General features: G+C 45.1%; 2 protein-coding genes across 6 annotated transcripts in view; one reads left to right on the top strand and one right to left on the bottom strand.

The window, feature by feature from the left end:
• Window positions 1-2,717, top strand: part of LOC142806778 (sodium-dependent multivitamin transporter-like) — a 59,763-nt gene extending 57,046 nt beyond the window's left edge. The window contains exon 16 of the mRNA XM_075891296.1: window positions 459-2,717. Coding sequence (XP_075747411.1) covers window positions 459-677 — 219 coding nt within the window. The 3' untranslated portion in view covers window positions 678-2,717. The remainder of the gene's footprint in view (window positions 1-458) is intronic.
• LOC142806804 (galactosylceramide sulfotransferase-like) overlaps window positions 1-12,710 on the bottom strand; it is a 30,717-nt gene that overhangs the window by 4,143 nt on the left and 13,864 nt on the right. For 3 of the 5 annotated variants that reach the window (XM_075891299.1, XM_075891298.1, XM_075891301.1), the window contains 4 exons: window positions 11,733-12,099; window positions 9,715-10,026; window positions 9,056-9,298; window positions 6,483-7,852 (listed from right to left, as the gene is read on the bottom strand). In XM_075891299.1, coding sequence (XP_075747414.1) covers window positions 7,745-7,852; window positions 9,056-9,298; window positions 9,715-10,026; window positions 11,733-12,099 — 1,030 coding nt within the window. In that variant the 3' untranslated portion in view covers window positions 6,483-7,744. Of the gene's footprint in view, window positions 1-6,482; window positions 7,853-8,609; window positions 8,914-9,055; window positions 9,299-9,714; window positions 10,027-11,732; window positions 12,100-12,710 lie in introns of those variants that run through there. The other 2 variants (XM_075891302.1, XM_075891300.1) reach the window with 2 other exon arrangements.

Here is a 12,710-nt window from a genome sequence, read left to right on the forward strand (position 1 = left end):
AGGAATTTGTCAATATTTAATCCTTATATTCTATCAATCTCGTGTGACCCTTCCTATGGCTTTCACCAAATCGTCTACATATTTAAATAACGAGTCTGATGATCGGGAATTTCTCGCTTTGTACTACAAAGGCTAGCGAAATCAACATTTGCTGCACGTCAGACGACACCCATGGCATTTCAGAAAACACGGCCTCTACAATACCTTTCGAAAGCAGAAACAATTTTCAATCTTGTGCTTCGTTTCCACTCAGTGAGAGGGCTTCAGATTTACGAGTTAATATTAAAAAGAGTGCGCTATGCTTAGCTGTTCAAGTTTGAGATTTGGAGAGTAAATCTGAAGAAGAAAAGCTTGCAAAAACCTCTTGTCTCCCCCCCTCCTCACTAGCCTGAATACAAGGGGGGTCCAGACTTCCCTGATCCCCCATGATTTTACGCCACTGTTCATGATCATTGCAGGTTGAACCAGAGAAGCCATCGGTCACACCCGAGAAAAAAGCCTCAATGCCACAGGTAGTCTTCAACTGTGAAAAGAAAGCCGAGAAGAAAAAGCATGACAACGCGCTCACTGGCGTCTCCTACATCCGGCGGGGCACGAGTGAATCTTTCGCGGTTTCTCCACCTCATCCGGCACCACGGATATTGTCTTCAACCCGTGACTTTAGCACACACATGTAAAGAATATTTAGGCTCACACACATTTTCGGCCGACATGGTCCGGGCCACTCTACAGTGCCAGGCACCCATTTCGTTCGTGCGGAAGCCATGGTGTTTGATGTAGGGAACAGACAAGATCAGAAATGGAATCTGCAGTGCTACGACATTCCTTGTTGTGTGGCGAGACAGGTACGGCTACGAAAGGAACGAACGCCAGCAGTTAGCTCTGTTGAAGGCAGCTGAATCGAGGCCACCACCGTCGCCAGTGACACTACCGCTGCTTTATCAGTGCTTTACTGCTTTACCAAACGAATCTGACGTTCCGAGAATAATTTAATGTACAACTGCAGCTTGCGTGCAGGCTTTTGGAGTTCGTGAAGTTGCAGTGCCCTTTTTGCGTCATGTTCTTGGCGTGAGCGCGAGGCAGACGATTGGTGCCACCAGGAGTGCATCACAGGGTCGTCACCCGCTTCCAGCTTTGAAAACACGGCGGCGTCATTTGGTAGACTGCGGAAGCCTTCAGAGTGGCTTCATTTCCATTCAGAAGTGGTCGCCATCGAATCACCATGACAGGACTATGATGATGTTAAACCCCGTCTCGTGTGCACCTCTACTTGATCAAACTGTTTAAATGGTGCTGACGCTCCTGAAACTGCGGTTAAAATTGGGCAACTAGTGGTACAATCTTGCCTGTACTTGTGCAAAACATAGCACAGCAGCGTACAACAGACAGGAAAAGAACAAAACAAGGCCAAGCGCTGCCTTTCCCAGTCTTACATTTTGTTTTTATGGAACCGTCAAAAAACGATATAGCATATCACAGAAGGGAATCGATTCAAGTAGAAGTCTAAGATTCGGAACATAATCGTTAAAAAAGGTTATTAAACGCAAATTTGTCATTTGTCGCAATGAAAATCTTTTCGTGAAGTGCTTCCTAGGTTTGATCTTATCAGTTATATTTATTCGCAGTGGCAAATTTAGCGGGGTAAACAAAAGTTGTAGAACACATACGCATGCTGTTTCTTTCGTGAGTCAAAGTATATATATCGTGCCTTTTCTCGGGACGAAGTCAGCTTTTGTTATTAATAAGTAGGAGTGTCCATTTTTGTTCTCATTCTTCATCAACTAAACATTTCACCCTGGTCATCAAGCAGATACATTAGCCAACTTTGTTTACCACCAATGTAGGAGAACGTGTTCATGGTATCATTGTCCTGCTTATGATTTAGTCAGCACGACAAATGAGTCGTTAACCTCTATAGCCGGCAAGGGGGAAAGTGCCTTTAGAAATGTTTTAATTAATCTGCCATAAGAACAAATGGCAAACACTGACGGGTCAAGAAGCAGGCTTCAGTGCTGTAAAAACAATTTCTGGTCTCGTTATCAAATGTAGAACCACATGGATTGAAACTTCGTGTTATTCTTCCATAGATAGTTTTTTTTTTTTGATGTTTCTTGAAACGCCAGTCTCCTTTCAGGCTTCAGAATAACTAGTTTGCCATATTCATTATCCCTGCGCTTTCATAGTTCACATTCTTTTTCTCTTGCACTGCGATCGACTGGCAAAAGTTGGTCAGCTAAGATGGTAGCAGGAACATCTCAGAAAGACATTAGTTTTCATTTTCAAAATAGTGTACATGCGGTTTTTTATCAAACAACGCCTAAACTTTCTTTGCAGTTTGTGTCGCTCTATAATGCAAATGACGACTTATTTTTTTTCCATAAAAGATGACAAATTTGGGGTGCAACAGGCAAAACGCTTAAATAAGGAGTCAGGTGTTGTATTCTGCGAGGAAAATTAGGGCCTTAACTGTTGTGACAATCGGCTTAACAGCCCCTCACAAGCTTTGAGGAGGATAATCTATTTTTCCTCTATGTCAGTTGTCAAATCATAGCCTGTTGCTCGAGTTGCCTTTCGTGTCAATGCGGAACGCGATGCCGGGTACATGTTTCAAGAGCGTCGTAATTTATTTGTGCATACGTGTGTGTCATGTTTTTGGATACATCGCTCAGACAGCGGCTATTTATTGTACATGTAAATAAAGATTGCGATCACATATTGCCCACGTGTCGTCCTTTCTTCCTTTTAGTATAGACAGAGAAAACAGTGTGGCAAATATTTGCCAAAGTGTACGCACGTGGCTTAGCGTGCACCGTATCAGTGACGTATGCAGTCATGCCCAGTATGAGGTCACATTTCACCCGTTGTCAAATCGACGCGAACACTGCACGTGGCGGTGACATAGAAAACAATAAGTGACGTAGCCGCTGTCTGAACTACTGGTACTTTCAAAACCAATTATATGTTGGCCGGCGTTAAAGGCCCGAAGACCATTCAACCATGGTTACCACGTTGCAATTCACGTTGCACGTCATTGTGTGTTCAAGCGCTGCTGATGATGTGTGACAGCACCACCAGGAACGCCCGTGTTTTTTATAAAATTGAATTATTTTTTAAGCGTGTACTTTAAGGAGAGCAAGTACAACTGTGTGGGTTTCCTCTAGAACAAGTGTGTATCCTTGGAGTTAACTCGGACGTACATCGTATCTTCACATCATGCATGCTATGGAAACCTCATTTGAAAGCGAACGGAAATCTACAAATGACGGTGATGTTGCAGACGTGAAAAAAAAAAGAGCCTTGGCGCACACAGCCTTGGTAAAGTTCTCGAACATCCTGTGCTGCAATGGAAAGCAGAGAATTGCTGCCGTCGGGTGTCGCGAGGTAAAATAGAAGTACAAGTGCACTTCCGGCCAAGTGCTCGGCAGAACGAAGTTCCTATATAGTCGCTCTAAATATCGATTCCCCCCCCCCTACATTGATACATTTGCACCGCATGCAAGACCTAAAAAATTAGGTCACTGTACTACCTTGTCCTATGTCCATCGTGTGCAAGCAACGTTTCTCTTAGAACCTTGTTATACACAGCGGTGAAGGTCTGTGGTGAGAAGATCAAAAGCAATGCTGGAGAAAGCCATGACAAGGCATGGCTTTCTCCTTGGAAGTATCCGAATTGGAAGCATCTGTAAATTGATTGATATGTGGTGTTTAACGTCCCGAAACCACCATTTGATTATGAGAGACGCCGTAGTGAAGGGCTCCGGAAATTTCGACCACCTGGGGTTCCTTAACGTGCACCCAAATCTGAGCACACGGGCCTACAGCATTTCCGCCTCCATCGGAAATGCAGCTGCCGCAGCCGGGATTCAATCCGGCGACGTGCGGGTCAGCAGCCGAGTACCTTAGCCATTAGGCCACCGCGGCGGGGCAAGCATCTGTAAATGCCTGAATGAAGTTCGCTCCAGTAGATTCTCTAGCGCTAACTTATTTTACGGCATTTTTTATTTAATTTTACTGCTTGCAGCCGCTTTGCTGTACCTTTCAAATCCCAGCGGGCGTTGAACAGCTGAAAAGGGTGCATGCTTTACCGCATTAACACTAGGTCTCGATCGTTATGTTCGTGGCATGCCGTCTCATGTATGTGCGTGGTTAGTAACTTCACATCAGATGTTTCAAAGAAGCGTGCCCTTAAGGTGTCGCGTGCTGAAAGACACAGGGTAAGCGCTATACGTCCCATGTATTTTGAGCATGTTGAGGTATTTCATCAGCAGCTAAGACGGGCATCAACATAATACAATTATTATTTTTTCCAAATCGTTCGCTCTTTTACCTGGTCCAAATTTATTGAAATCTTACTTGTGTTACTTCATTGGCGAATTTGTTTACTGCTATATAGACCTAGTACATTTTCAGCTAATTTGAGTTAACTTTATCGTTCAACTGAAACGTTCAAACAGCTGAAAAGTTAACATCCTTTGCCACAAACACCATTTAGTTATTTTATTTTGTAGCTGCGAGCTTGGTAATGATTCCCAGTCTTCTTTTTTTTTTCACATTTGAGTCTAATCTCTTGTTTGCCCAATTGCTTCGTTGTGAGCTGTCGTGTAGCTTCATCTATGGTGTATCACTTATCGTGGTCAACTTCTTTCAGCAAATGTGCTACGTTTTGGTCATGTGCTGATCCTAATGATTTCCGAATTTGGGCACGTGCGTACAATGTTGCAATCGTAATGTCTGTGAAACCTAAACGAAAACGCCAAAGACTCTGCGATGCAATGTTCCTTAGCTCAACATTTCCCCGCGCATTCTGCACATGTATTCGTCTAATTGCATCAAAAGTAATACTCATGTTCGTTGGAGCACACCCACTGTCAACCTGTGCGTGATTCTACTCGAAGAACTTCGGACTTCTTTCATTCGCCTTCGCAAAAGAACTGCATTACAATCGCCACGAAACTTACTCTTTCTGAGGGCTTTTTTTTTTAACCTCAGCACCTCAACTTATTGACAGGCACGACAGATGCAACGAATCTATAGGAAGTTAGGAACTAAAAGGGTTCGAACAGACACGTTCCGCTCGAAGAACAAATGCGAAAAAAGGCGAACAGTATCTTCGGACTGTCTTAGCTAAAAATTAGATACTCGAAAGGTATACCTGACGATTTCTTATACACGTGTAACCCGACAAGCATTTTTTTTTTTTTGTTTTTGAACAAGGAGTGTTCTTTTTTTTGTTTTTTTTTGTTTTTCTGGAGAAATGGACCATAAGCAGGAAGCACATTCCAGGGGCTTTTCGTGGGGCACATTTCCACTCACTACTCGCTTTCGGGAAAAGCTTTTTTTCATCCACACGCGCACACACAAAAAAACTGCATTCCTTTGTACACGTCTTTCATAAAAGACATGTACAAAGCGATGCACTTCTCTACTTGCAAAGGAGAAAAAAAAAAGGGGGGGGGGTGAATTTTAAAAGAGAGAGTGCCACTAAAGCTCGAGGTTCCGGGCCATTTGGTTCCAGGCCATGATGGCAGCATTTCAATGGCAGTTAACTACAAGCACATCTGTAGACTCAGATGTCTGTTAAAACTCCAAGTGGTCCAAATTAACTCGGAGACTTAATTAACTATAGCGTGCCTCATAATCATAAGTCCTAGTTTTGGAATGTTAATCCCCGGCCATTAGTGTCATGAGGTTCTTTTTACAACAGCAGCACACTTTTTTTTCTTTCTTGCGGGACTTCGTCCCGCAAGAAACCCGAAAAAACTACGAGGCACCGAAAAAACCCGAAAAAACTACAAGGCACTGAAAAGTGGGACTTCGTCCCACTTTTCGGTGCCTCGTAGTTTTTTTTCACACGTCATCTCGATTGGGTGCGCCAGACTTGAGGACGAACAGATCGGCACAAAGATTGTCAGCGCCCTTTTCAGGAACAATGAATGACGCCAGCCATATAGCAATATGCTTAAACGATAACCTAAAATGCCGCCATAATAAAATTGTGTTGCTTTTTACCAGACGCTTGTGATTGTTTTCATATTTCGCTAAACCACAGCGCCCAATCACTTGTCGCCTTTCATAAATGTAAATGACTATCTTCCTTCAAGAATAAAAACTTATAAAGTAAAGGTAACCTGTCATGTTTCTTTGTGATTCGCAGTGGTGACGCACTTATCGCCATTCATCAAAATGCGTGATTGACATTTCTCGAAGTGAAGGTTACTGATTGTCTAAACGAAGAGTAAACTTTTGTTAAAAAAAGTCACCGGGCATGTCACATGTTGGTAAGTTAAAGTATTAGCACAGGTCACATACAAAAGTCCTGTAGCAGTGGCAGTTCGCATTATTGTAGCAGAAGTGAACCTTTATTAAAAATTAATAAGACTGTTATGCGGCCTTGAAGGGGGGGGGGGGGACATTCATGTGAGTAAGGTCGGGCATAGAAAAAAATTGTGCGAGTCGGGTCACCACCATGGCTTGGGAACCAGTTGGCATCAATCAATCTTTCTTTATTGGCGTTAGAAATGTTATTCGTTGCAAGTAAATATGCAGGAGGAGGTCCCAAGGTAGCAAACCGCAGGCGGAACGTCATATGTTGTCACAAAGGAAAAACTAAAATACGTACAACGAAAGAGTAACCTTTTTTGTGTGTGTGTTACAGGTAAAATCTGGAGCTTTCAGAGACGACACAAGGCAGGACGCAAGCTTAACTCCCCGAGCCCTCGACGCAGACTGAGCTGAACCAGTGGCTCGCATTGGCCGCGGTGTCACTGGCACTCGATTCAAATGACCCACGTTTGAGTAGCTTCGATTATTCTCTATATCGGACTACTTTCAAACACAAGAATACGAGAATGCGCATGAGAATGAAACAAAAATAGCCGAAACATTTCATACATCGAATACCGGGCTGCGGAAACACCACAAGAAGTTGGTTTTTCCTCACAAATAAGCTTTTTTTTTTTCTTAGAAGTGAGTGGGCCCGCGTGCATTATATTGCCGCAGCTAGGCATTGTAAACGAGATAGACTTATCCGGGCAGAGTGGACCACACCTTTGCACACGCTTCCATCGAGGACCGCCCACGTTTACAAACCACAATAACTCATTTGCTAGTCTGTGATCTTTAAGTATGCAGTCTATCATTCCCGCCACGATGGTCTAGTGGTTAATGAAGTGTTCAGCTGCTGACCCGAAAGTTATAGAATTGAACCCCGGCCACAGCGGGCTGCATTTTCAATGAGAGCGAAAGTGCTTAAGGCCCGTGCGCTTACATTTCGGTGCACGATGAAGAACCCCAGGTGGTCTAAATTTATGGCGTCTTCCACATGCGTCCCCACTAACCATATCATGGTTTTAGGATGTTAAACCCCACTACTTATAGTTAGCATCATTATTGATATCATCACAGTCTTCTATTGTAAGGTCACCGGCGTCATCCCGCTGTTGGTTACACCATCTAGGCAGTCCTATTACACCGTCTCCTGCACCAAAGAGTCGACTCAGCCAGACACGCCTCGACAAGCCTAGGCAAAGGATGCTTTAAACAAGAAAACTAGTGGTTGTGGTGTGGAGCTTCGACACATCTTGTCCACCCACAACATCGATGCTGTGTACTCGCATATACTGCAAAGGTGGGCGCATAGAGAACGTGGGAAATACGCTGAGAGAGAGAGCGTGCGAGAGAAGCATCCAGTCATCCGCCTGCGTAAAACATAATTCATTGAAGGTAGTTTGGACTGCATGCAAAGTCATTTTAACCGCTGTCTAAGACGTAGCCGCTTCGTGAACCGCAATTCCGGTTCGGTCATGCGCGCGCACAAGTCCGAGCTTGCGTTTCTCACTATCAGAGTCAGGACCTGCAGAATGTAACACAAACAGACAATCAGCTCATACATACGCTTGATAAAAAATCAATCTGCTTAAGCATAGAAACGCAAGGACAAAGGCGACAATCGTGCCAGACGAAAGCAACGCAGAAGAGCACGGGATAACAACAAATCATGCCAGCTTCGCACTAGTGGTACCAAGCCTAAAAGAAGTGCTCAGTTTGGTGACATTCGTTTCTTTTTACTTTTGATTTCTTCTCTCTCTTTATCTCTCTCTAGTTATTTCTGTTTCTCGCTTTTTCCGTATTTATTTATCTTTCCTCAAATTCTCTCTTTCTACCATTTTTATCTCTTTCTTTTTCGTGACCCTTGTTATCACTATCTTTTTATTTCATTCGTCTGTCTTTTGACCTCTCTGATTTTATTCCCTTCGTTTATTTCCATCGTTATTTTATATCGCTTTCTATTTCTCCTCTATTTCCGCTTTCTTTGTATCTACTTCTGTATCTCTCTCTCTGTTGCACAGATTTTCACAGATTTACAGTTCTGCCCTTCACCGAGCACAGCTTTCGTTGAACACTCACATCTGCTGTACTTGGCAGTGGGCATTTGCCCCATTTCTGTGGCACATACCCACATGCATCCCCACCAATAGCTTGAACAGTTTCGCTGTAAAAATATTCCATGTGAAAGAGAGAAGGGTACAACTTTATTAAAGTCCAAGGGCACGTTAAAAAGCACCAGATGGTCAAAATTTGCGGAGCCTTCTTTTTCACTACAGTGTTTCTCATAATCACATCTTTATTTCGGGAAGTAAAACCCCTGATACTATAACACCACCGTAGTACAAAACTTGCTGGTAATCATGAAGAAGTCTGAATCTCCACCAAGCATGTAGTACGCGGCAACCTGCTTTGGAGACGGCCACAGGTGTCGTAACAGCCCTAACACTTCTACAGTTATCACTTCAGCATCCTTTCGTGGTCTGCCTTGCGTATTCATGTCTCCATATAAGGCTTTAGAACTTATTCAACCGGTAATAAGCGCAAGGAGGTTTACGAACAGCATGACCGCTTGGTAGCCTATATGTGCTGGGGAAAGGGAAATGCGAGCGGAAAGATAAGGTAGAGACAGAAGGTACGCATACGAAGGCAGTGTAGCACGCACACAGGCTTACCAATGAAACCAGAGTCCTTTGATCAAGTTATATCTAAGGGCTGTGGCAAAGCTCACCTTGTCTGTGAAGATGTCCTTGTCTTTCTTGTCAGCTCTGATCTCTTCTTCCACGCACCGCTCATACCAGAAGCTTGTGCGCTGCTCCAAGAGAGCCAGTTCTTCCTGCATGCGTTTCCGACCGAACGCCTCGACCCGCTGCTCGAAGAGCAGAGTGAAGTGCTCGTAGAGGAGGGCATCTACCTGGTTTAGGGCTCGTAGCTCGGTCGCCAGCTCGTTGCTCAGTAAGCGCCGAAAGTCCACCTGTGAAAAAACGTGGCGATGGCATCAGCAGGCCATAGCAGTGTTTATCGTAGCGTTGGTCAACGCTAGTACTGGGTCCTGTTGCCTGGGCTACAGGGTCTCCAGCATGTTTTCCAGAGCAGAAATGTACCTTGACCTGGCCATGCATGTGTAGTGTGTACGCTTCTATTGAGTAGATGGTCCCTTCATTACGCTCTGTTCCATTTCTACTCCTCTTTGCTCCTCGACAAAAATTTCTGAAGCCCAGAGTATCAGACATTTGCGTCTTCCTAACCTCAAAGCACTATCTGTTTGTTATCACAGTAACCCAGAATAATCACGGCTTCTGTAAAAGTAGTAATAGCCTGTATATTAAGGCATTACGTGCTTATTATCTGCAAAGTACATCCTTTACAGTCGAAAAGGATGCCACTGACCTGTCGCGCATTAAGCTTGAACGTGATGATGTCGTCCAGCTCCCAACAAAGCAGGTGACGCAGCAGAACCAAGGACTCGTTCATGCGCTCTGCCACCATAACCAAGTCGAAGACGGCGTCCAACCGCTCTATGAAGTCTCTCACGGCGCTCTCGTTCTGCGCCAGTTCGAGGTCGAAGCCCAGGTCGTAGCTCATCTGGTTCAAGCCATGCGTAATTCGCTTCGGGCCCGGTAGAATCAGTCGCAACTGCTTCGCTAGTGACGATTTTTCTGTGGCATTCCGCAGATCCTCCAGGCTGACGTTAAGTTGGCTCTGTTTTTGAAAATGGAAAAAAAGAAAGTTGAGGTTTACTCTTGTTCTTGAACACTTTCGTGACCACGTCCAATCACACCGTTTATGTTAACAATGACATCAAATTTTGGCGCTCTTTGAGCCTTCCTAGACAGCTAACGTCAGTTAAAGGATACAAAAGACAATATTTAATCAACTTCGCATTCGAGTTCTTTTTTTTTTAACGGGGAGGTTTTGTAACCCATTTCGCAGTGGGAGAGGTGAGAGCTAGCGCTATCGGTTGGGACGTCAATGTTGCCCCCGGGTGCTTCACGTAAACAGTTAACTTTGAGCGATTCCGATTAATATAAGCGTCAATATTTACTGTGTTTATCGCAGAACAGACACGGAAGACGTCTTCGATTCGTCAGACTTCAGTACGTACGGCAATTGTACATCATACGACCCCGGAACATCAGCAGTGCCCAGTAGTAAGTTTCGCTCTCTCCTTGGGCAGTTTTATCGCTGCCGCACCTTGATGAAAACGTATCCGGGAAGTTTACTAAACGTCACAGCTCTTACCTGCAGTTTGGTGACTTTGTTCTTAGGTGGCTAGGGCGACCGCTGCCTCCGCTAATCAATAACAACAACAACAACAAAAGAGGAGGACCTTAATATTAGGTCTGGTCCCATACCATTAATCTACCACAAAGTGAGTCGCCCTCCCAAGCGACTATGAACTTCGTTCTGCCGAGCAACAGGCCGGAAGTGCGCTTTACCTATTTAACTAGCAGATGTCTGGCGGCAGCAATTCTGTGCCTCCCACAGCAGCGGCGGATGTTCAACTATTTCGCAAAGGCTATAGTGGGTTAAATAAAGTACGCCCAGAGGCTTTCGCAGAACCCCATGGGGGCTACCTTTCAATATGAGTACCCACAAACAACCAAGCGCCAGGTCGGTGAGCTCCTCTACCCGTTGTGAAAAACGAGTGGATTCCCAGTCGGCACTGGGAATCGAACCTGGTACCTATACCCTATTGGTAGTGCACGCTCTAACCATGTAGCCACCCCAGCGGTAAGCACCTCAAGGGGAACCCTGCAGACGCCGACACCAACCGGGACTGGTTTTCCTGTGGAGGCATGCATGCACGGACCGCCTCGTTGAACAGGTCAACGATGCGCGATATTTTTTCACCTCCTCCACAAGAAAACCAGTCCCAGTTGGCGTCGGTGTCTGCAGGGTTCCCCTTGAGGGGCTTACCGCTAGGGTGGCTACATGGTTAGAGCGTGCACTACCAATAGGGCAGGCATCCCATGTTTAGTGCAAATGATCCTGTTCGTACAAGGCAGGCTTCGGGTAGCGCGCTAACAGCGATAAACAGAGTCACTGTCACAAAGTACATGCTGACGTAATTTACACGGCAAATTTACCTGCAAAGCGACATATTATCGCAAGAAGATAGAAAGCGCTCTTCTGTGCTTCTTCCTATCCCTTGTCCCTTGTTGTGCTGTTGTCATTATAATGAACCACCTACAGTTTGCCCAAAGATTTGCTTTCTTAAGAAGGTTCGAGTAAATGACAGTATGTTGCCGCACAGAAAGTTGTTGAGTATATAAGAACGGTCAAGCGTCGTTCAAATCTCGACCCTCATTCGTTACACAACGATTCACTCATTCCTTGCGAACAAGTCGGCTTTACGCGTAAGATGCAGCGTGAGTGAAAAAACTACTACGGCTTACGGCGAATACCTCGAGGTCGTAGTAGGAGTACAACGACTCGAAAAGCGCTGCAGGTTCTCGCACGATGGTCACAAAGACGGGGTCCGACTTCAGCAGGGCCCGCGCCTCGGCCTCCTGGAATCGAGTGTGGTGCACCAGCATGTCGAAGGGTGGAGTGCCCATGGCCATTGTCCTGTTGAGAAGGGCCCTGTTCCCTAAGTAGACGTCCCACCGTGGTAACGCGAACATCAGCCGATGCCGCTCACCGTAGCGCATAAGCAGATTCTGCACCGATGAGCTTGCGCATTTGTGCGTCTTCAAGAAGCACACAGTGTGCCTCGGTGCGGAGCAAGAGCGAAGGCTCGCATTGAATGATGGCTGCTTCACCCACCAGGACCTGTACGACATATTCCCGGAATCAGGCCGAGACATCGGAAGGCACCTTCTCGTTAACAATTCACACGTATATACCATCTATCACCCATAAAAAGGCATAAGTCACGAGTGAAAGCTTGAAATGACGATAAATCGTTAAACAGGGAATGTCGCCCCACCAACATTCCCGTGTTCAACAACTTGTCATCCCTCTACAACTCGAGCAATTTATGCACACGAGTATACCTGTATGAAGTTCACCAAGATGGACACCTGGGCACGTTGGTATTCCATAGTCAAGAATGGTAAAAGCGCACTGAAGACGAGGACACACACACACACAAACACATGTACACACACACACACACACACACACAATATGTTGCGGGATGAATCCCACTGAAGGAAAGGCTGATTTTTTTATGTGATTTACTCCCTTTCTGCTTTTTCGGCATATAGTTATACACTATTGTTAAAAACGACAATTTTTAAAGTCTCTTGTGCTTTTCATGGCAAAATTTGTCTGTTGGGTTTATTTGATTCTGCCTAACAAAGAAAAGAGCAGCTCAAAAAAATTATCGCAGCTGCATGAATACTCGAAAGCCTGGATCACAGCAGAGCTGGTGGACACGT

This window comes from Rhipicephalus microplus, chromosome 1 (assembly GCF_043290135.1).
Source record: "Rhipicephalus microplus isolate Deutch F79 chromosome 1, USDA_Rmic, whole genome shotgun sequence".
In the NCBI taxonomy this organism is placed as follows: Eukaryota; Metazoa; Arthropoda; class Arachnida; order Ixodida; family Ixodidae; genus Rhipicephalus; species Rhipicephalus microplus.